This window comes from Ailuropoda melanoleuca, chromosome 3 (genome assembly GCF_002007445.2).
Source record: "Ailuropoda melanoleuca isolate Jingjing chromosome 3, ASM200744v2, whole genome shotgun sequence".
Lineage (NCBI taxonomy): Eukaryota > Metazoa > Chordata > Mammalia > Carnivora > Ursidae > Ailuropoda > Ailuropoda melanoleuca.
In genome coordinates, this window is record NC_048220.1 from 42,860,670 (window position 1) to 42,867,356 (window position 6,687).

Below are 6,687 nucleotides of genomic sequence, written 5' to 3' on the forward strand. Positions count from 1 at the left end.
TGTTGAGATGATACTAATATTCTACCATTAGTATTCACTTAGCTTTCATAGCTTGTTCTTATATACCCCAGTAGGTTGGAAACTCCTTCAAGGTGACCAAAGTATCTTCTATTAATTTGTAGACCCATATTTCAACATTATTTCACGGAGCCTGACATATGGTGGCCCCTAATATGTTACCCAGGCTTGTTAGTCACACTGGAAGTGAATAACTATTTTCTTTTTCAATTTGAGTGTTGATAGAGACTCAGGAAGGCCTGTAGAAAACAGAAAGCCATTTGTCCCCTTGGAGGAATAGATGCCAGAGCAGAGAACAAGGGCCAAGAAGGGAGATACCCAGAATCTAAAAGACCAATGTTCCAAAGGCATCATTTTACTCAAGGTCAGGGACACATTAAGGGAACAGTTTTCAGAAGAGAAATTCTAGACAGTTTTTCTTCTCCCCAGTCCCGTCTTTACTCTTCATTATTGGGAGAACATGTGTACACATATATTGTCTGTACAAGGCTTCCTGCAGCTTCAGAGTGCTCTCTTCCTGGGGCCAAAATATCCCAGACCCTTCTGTTCCCCCGGGAGGTGTACCTGGGCTCACCATGCCCTGCAGCCATCATACCAGAAAGCAGTGGATTTAACAAACAGAACCTGGGAAACAAGAGGCATTGCTGATGATTCCAGCAGGGGAAAAGAGAGCATAAAATTTAATTTTACCATAGTAATAGATCTTCCATACAGAGCCCTACTAACAAGTGAGACCCAGACAGAAAGGAAAATGCCCCTTCACTTCTAATTGAGTGACAAACGCCAAAATAATGAGTTGCTTTACTTGAAACCCAGGGAGGTTATTTTCTTCTAGCTGCAAGTTGTGGGGTAGACAGAGGGGCATCCGACTGTCCACTGCTTTAAAAACACAAAAGGTGGTTGTTTCTTGTTGCTCTCATCAGAGGCCGCATTTCTCTTCTGCAACGTCCTCCACCCTGTCCATATTAATTAGACAGATGTCTAAGTCTTAACCATAGGTGTCAGTCGGGGAAAATTCATGGTTTCATGGCTAAACAATGATATGTGACCTTCTCTTTTCAGAGACAGGATTTTTTAAATAAGAAATCCCACATTTAGAATGAGTTTCAGTACTAAAAACTAAATTTATTTCCCTAAGTGTCATATCTCTGATCTGTATAGCAGAATCTTCTCCTGATCATGTGTTTTTAACTTCAATTTTTAAAAAACCCAAATAAATACAAATAGACAGTAATTCCGATTAAAATAAAGATGCGTGTGTTACTGATACCAGTTTATTGTAGCATTACCATTAATAAAGTCCTTTATTGTCACAGGGTAAAGTGAAGGCCAATTTTGATGCATATATACTTTGTCTTAATACAAAGACTAAAAGAAATAAAAAGCATCAGGGGCTGTTGACTGCTATGCACTTACGCCCCAAATTTCTCTGTTGCCTTGGCAATTATACTCCAACTGGATGCTTCTTCCTCATTTTGATATAATTCCTCCGAAGTAGGAAGAATAAATGTCCAAAAACCATTGCCATAGAGTTCTGTAAGAGATACAAGTAAATGGAAGACTCAAGACTTTGAATGTAATACTTGCTGGCCAAGGCATAATTTAGATAAACAAATTTTGAGCTTGAATTATTTTACATATATGCTCTGTTCTATAATTAAGGAAGACATACAGAAAGGTCTATTTTTTTCATACAGTTGTACTGAAATTATTATGAGTAAAAAAAGAAATTGAATTTTCAAATGAAAAATTTTTGGACTGAAGAAAGAAGTCTACCTTATCACCCTAGCCCCTTCTCAGCATTACACATGCATAAACAAACCATCCACTGAATGTCCAGAGTTCTTACCCTTTATCTTAACTGGGTATGATGTTTATTCTCAGTTTCAGTTGGAGAAAGAGATACCAAATGGAGGCTTTATTCTGTTGACAAACAAGAAAATGGCTTCGGCGACAGAGCTGTCTTTTCAAGGTCTTAATCCTAAACACACGTGAACTTTCCATTGGCAACTTTTGCAACACCGTTCTCAAACACCAGACGCAATCATTCAAAAGGTCCAGTTGAAGAAAGAGGGGAGTAAAAATCAATAACTTTGTGCAATTACTGGAAAACACACCGATAGTCATCAGAAAATCAGAGGCTACATCTAACTAACAAACCTTCTGATCCCAGTCCTGTGGATGGAAATATACATTCAAACGGAGCACCAAAATAACTTCCCTTCTGGGGGCAGTAAAGATTATAACTGAATTCTCAGAAGTGGCAAGGTTGAAAGAGTAACTTTCGTGGGGGAGAAAGCTTGGAGTGCTCCATATATTCAAATGGCAAGAAACTGGTTTGTCCTAGACCTGTGGCTCACATCAGGCCAAGAAGCAAACATAACCCTGTACAGGGACTCCTCAGCGAGAGCACTCTAACTAGTCTTTGGGGCCCCATTATTTAAAGTAACTGCCCGTGAGGTCACAGACTGTACTAAACCTATCGGGACCCATTTGATTGGAAGCCTAGAATTCCTATTTGGAAAGCAAAGTCCTGGTAACTATCTGTGCTGGACGTCCTACAGAACAAATACCACGTAGTGTTAGGACGCGCCTAACCAAACTATTCTATCCGAAAGGACAGGGGTAACTAGGAGGAAATAGTCTGCATCCTTTGGATGAAACTGCCCTTTCGGGTTCCAAGAGGAGCGCCATCTGCAGCCCGGGCCGAGCACACTGAGGTCTCCTCCCTCTTACATGCCCACCCCCTTTGGCTTGCCCAGTCTCCTTCATCCCGCCGGACCTAGCTCCAGCGACTTGCGCAAACCCGGTGGTTTATCCGCCGTCGCGCGCGTCGCGCGCGTCCCGCGCGTTCCGCGGCTCAGGCGGAGGACTGGCTCTAGTTCGGATTATTTTCTTGCGCGCGCGTCGGGCGCACACCAGACAGCAGTCGGCTGCGGAGGCGCGGGGCCCGTGGGCGGACGGGGGCCTGAGCACGCACACCTTGGCCGGCCGGCACAGCCCGCGGTAGGTAAGTGGCGACGCCAGAACGTGCAGACGCGTCTGCAGCCTGTACAAACCGAAGTCCGTTCTCCCTTCCCACTGTCAGTTTCTTTGGTGAGTGCTGACGCCAAGGCAAGCAAGGAAAAAAATCGTTCCGCACTCCCTCCTCGCTCTCCCCCGCTGGCCCAGCCTTGCTTGTACTTACAAGTCCATTCTGAGAGGCAGCTTCTGGCCACTTGTTTCGAGTCCATGAAAACAGAGCAGGGGGCTGTGCGCGGAAGAGTTACTCTGCAAGTCTACACAGGGAGGCGGGGATTCCCAGGGACGCCACAGTCACTGGGGAAAACAGACCCTCCGGCTTTTCCCGACTAGCAAACCTATGCATAGGGACTGGGGAAGGCATAAAGAGAAGACGGAAAGAAGGGATGAAACTGAGGGGGGGAATAGGGAATGAAGCAAACTCCTGAACCTTAAACCCAAGTTCTAGCAGTGGGGCGATCAGGTGGGGGCCGTTAGTGGGCGCGGCAGCTGGGTGTACAGTTTATTTTTCTGTGTAGATTTTTTGCCTTGAACGACTGAGGCTTAAACTTCCGCCGCGAAAATCTGGGGTGCAGAAGAGGGAGGAGGCAAGTGCAGGGATCAAAACTGATTCTGAGCCCAAAGTCTGAGCCAAGGTCGCTTAACACAGACCAGGGAGTTCCCCACGCCCTCCAGACCCTCCGCTGGGGCTCTTTGCACAAAACGCGCTCCCTCCGAGCAGGGGATTGGGCGACGGGCGGGGAGGGACGAGATCTGGAAGCAGGGGACCCGGAGCAGCCGAGAAAGTCAGAAGAAAAGTAGCGAGTTATCAGAGGTGTTGATTCCAGAGGGCTGGAAGAGGCAGAAAGGATGGGGCGGGCCTACTCGCCTACTACTCCCCCACCATCATCGGCGGCAGAACTTGCACTTGATGATCTTCTTAAACGCGTTTTGGAAGTCTTTGTTGAAGTAGGCGTAAATGACAGGGTTGAGCAGAGAGTTGGAGTAGCCCAGCCAGTTGATTATGGCGCCCAACAGAGTGGGCATGTGGCAGCTGCTCTCGCAGAAGGGCAGGACCAGGGCCACGATGAAGAAGGGCAGCCAGCAGAGGATGAATGTGCCCATGATGATACCCAGCGTCTTCACCGTTTTCCTCTCTCGGGCCAGGGCCATCTTGCGCTTGGCCTCCGCGTTGCGCTCATTCTTCTTCTCGAAGGAGGCGGGGGCGCAAGGGATAGCACCCGCCTCGCTGGGCAGCGGAAGGTGCTCTTTGAAGTTGCCCACCCGGTGCACTTCAATGACCTCCAGGGCGGCGCCGTCGTCACCCTGCCTCACCGCGCCATTGGTGCACAGAGCCCCCCCTGCTTTGTTCTCCACACCCTGCCTCCATTCCCTGCTCCCGGGCTCGCCGTTTACGCTCTTCTTGGGCTGAGGGGCTGGCGACACCCCCAAGCGAGTGTCTGCTCCCTTCTTCTCCACCTTCTTGACTGTTTTGCGGATGCGGAAGCGCGCAGCTCGGAAGATGCGCCCGTAGAGAACCAGCATGAGCAGCAGTGGGATGTAGAAAGCGCCAAAGGTGGAGTAGATAGTGTAGCCGTGGTCCTTGCTAATCGTACACGCGTCGGGGTCCGAGCGGTCTTCGGGGGTGCGCCAACCCAGCATGGGCGGGATGGAGATAAGGAAGCCAATGAGCCAAGTGAGCGAGATAAGCGCGGCGGCGCGCCGGGGCGTCCTCTTGTTCACGTAGTCGATGGGGTCCGTGATGGCCCAGTACCTGTCCAGTGCAATGGCGCACAGGTGCAGGATGGACGAGGTGCAGCACAGCACGTCGAGGGCAATGAATAGGTCACAGGTGACTTGCCCCAGCGTCCATTTGTTGAGCACCTGGTAGAGCGCAGCCATGGGCAGCACCAGCACTGAAACCATGAGGTCGGTGACAGCCAGCGAGCCGATGAGATAGTTGGCCACATTCTGCAGGGAGCGCTCCAGGGCGATGGCGGCCACCACGCACGCATTGCCCAGCACCGCGCAGAAAATGAGCGTGCCCAGCAGCAGGGAGGTTATCACTTGGTAGCTGAAGGTAACATCGGAGATGCCAGTGGCGTTGCTGCGTGTCCCGAAGGGACCCTCAGACAAGGTGGTGTTGTTGCCCTGTCCCGGGCTGAGCACATCCATGCCTGCGCGCCCGGCGGGCGGAGGAGGAGGGGAGAAAGTGCTGCGTTAGGATCCCCCTCGCCCCTCCCCCTGGGGTCTTCCACCCCTCTCTCCTGGGGAGTTTCAGGTGGAGGGAATGCAGGGACTCAAGTAGGAAGTTCTTACTGCTCAGGCGAGGGCATCTCCGAGGAGCAGCTTCCAGGCGCTCCCTGGGCTCCCTTGGTCTAGCAGGCTCAGAGACTCCAGCTGGGAAAGGAGTTCGCCAGAGAACAGCTCCGGGACCTCTGGGCGTTGGAGAGGTGGCTGGAACGTCTGTTTCTCACTGTCCATTTTACTTTGCCGCTGCCCAACTGGCTGCCGGAGCCGGAGTCTCCCCACTAGCAAACAGTCTTCAATCTTAGAAGTATCTGGAATAGAGAAGCCTCATCCTCTAGGGTCACTCTGTGACTTTCCCCTTCCTTCTTCTCTCCCTTTCTCTTTCCCAGTCTCTCCTCCTGTCTCCTCTCTAGAAAGCCTTCTCTCCTCCTTTCTCCTCTCCTTTCTTTTTCAGTCTCTCTCCTTCTTCTCACTCCCCTTTCTTTATCCTTCCCAGTGTCGCTCCGACTGCTCTGAGAGTGTCCCTCCCTCCCACGCTAACCCTCCCCTCCTAACACTTCCCCAACCCTGAGTGTCTCTTTCCTCTGGGTCCCCGCCCTCCTCTCCCTCTAGCTCAGCGTCTTTTCGTTCTAACCCCTTTTGGTCGGCAGAGATTGAGAATTCGCTTCCACAGGATCTGCCGCCGGTCAGACCAATATTACAACATATAACTCCGCCTCTCACCCAGCCAAACTCGAGAGGGGGAAAGATCCTAACCATCCATTGCTTCATATTTCTGTCAAATTATTAAGTAGAGTTAGCAGCAACAGAGTGGCAATAGGAAATGAGAAAAGGAGCCACATGGACCCTGAACGGGGAGGTAGACAGTCCTGGGTTCGTCTGTAAATTATTGTTAATTACTGGAAAGAGAAAGTGTTTCTTAGCTTTTGAAAGAAGCCAGGCAGTTCATTATCTGACAGTCCAGCTTGACTGCCTTGGGGAGGATGTTGCCTGTGGCTTTATTTATTTATTTTTTAACCTTGGTTAATTAGGGGGGAAAGGAATTATAAAGGGCGTGTCAACGGACAGGTAAATATCTGCATCTCAAAGTGAAGGAAAAAAACTCAATTCGGTGTGTATTCTACACCCATACATATACACATGCCTTTCCATTACCATTACCTTTTTAATTTCAATAAATATTGCCACGTTTCATAGCTTTGTGGCGGGTAAATGTAGGAAAGGGAATCTTTTGCCTGTGTTCTGTAAATAAGGTTGGGTATTTTATATGGCCTTTTGCTGCTTCTCTTACCCGAGCCCGCAAACCTAGGGGATCGTGGTGGAATCCCTGGTCGCTGGCCCGCAGTTTGTCTTAAGCGCCCATATCGGCTTCAGCACTTGGGACAGCTCTAGGCAATAAGGGCTTATATCGCCACCTTC

General features: G+C 49.7%; 1 protein-coding gene across 1 annotated transcript; it reads right to left on the reverse strand.

The window, feature by feature from the left end:
- Positions 1–1,434: 1,434 nt before the first annotated feature.
- On the reverse strand, positions 1,435–5,815 carry HTR1A (5-hydroxytryptamine receptor 1A). Its single transcript, XM_002926305.3, has 2 exons — positions 3,206–5,815; positions 1,435–2,044 (listed from the first exon to the last, which is right to left on the reverse strand). Exon 1 carries the CDS (start codon positions 5,191–5,193, stop codon positions 3,925–3,927), a length of 1,269 nt encoding a protein of 422 aa, XP_002926351.1. The 5' UTR covers positions 5,194–5,815; the 3' UTR covers positions 1,435–2,044; positions 3,206–3,924.
- Between the last annotated feature and the right edge of the window lie 872 nt (positions 5,816–6,687).

Excerpts from the sequence above, each read along its gene's own strand:
- HTR1A (XM_002926305.3), bottom strand. The coding sequence starts at position 5,193 with ATGGATGTGCTCAGCCCGGGACAGGGCAACAACACCACCTTGTCTGAG.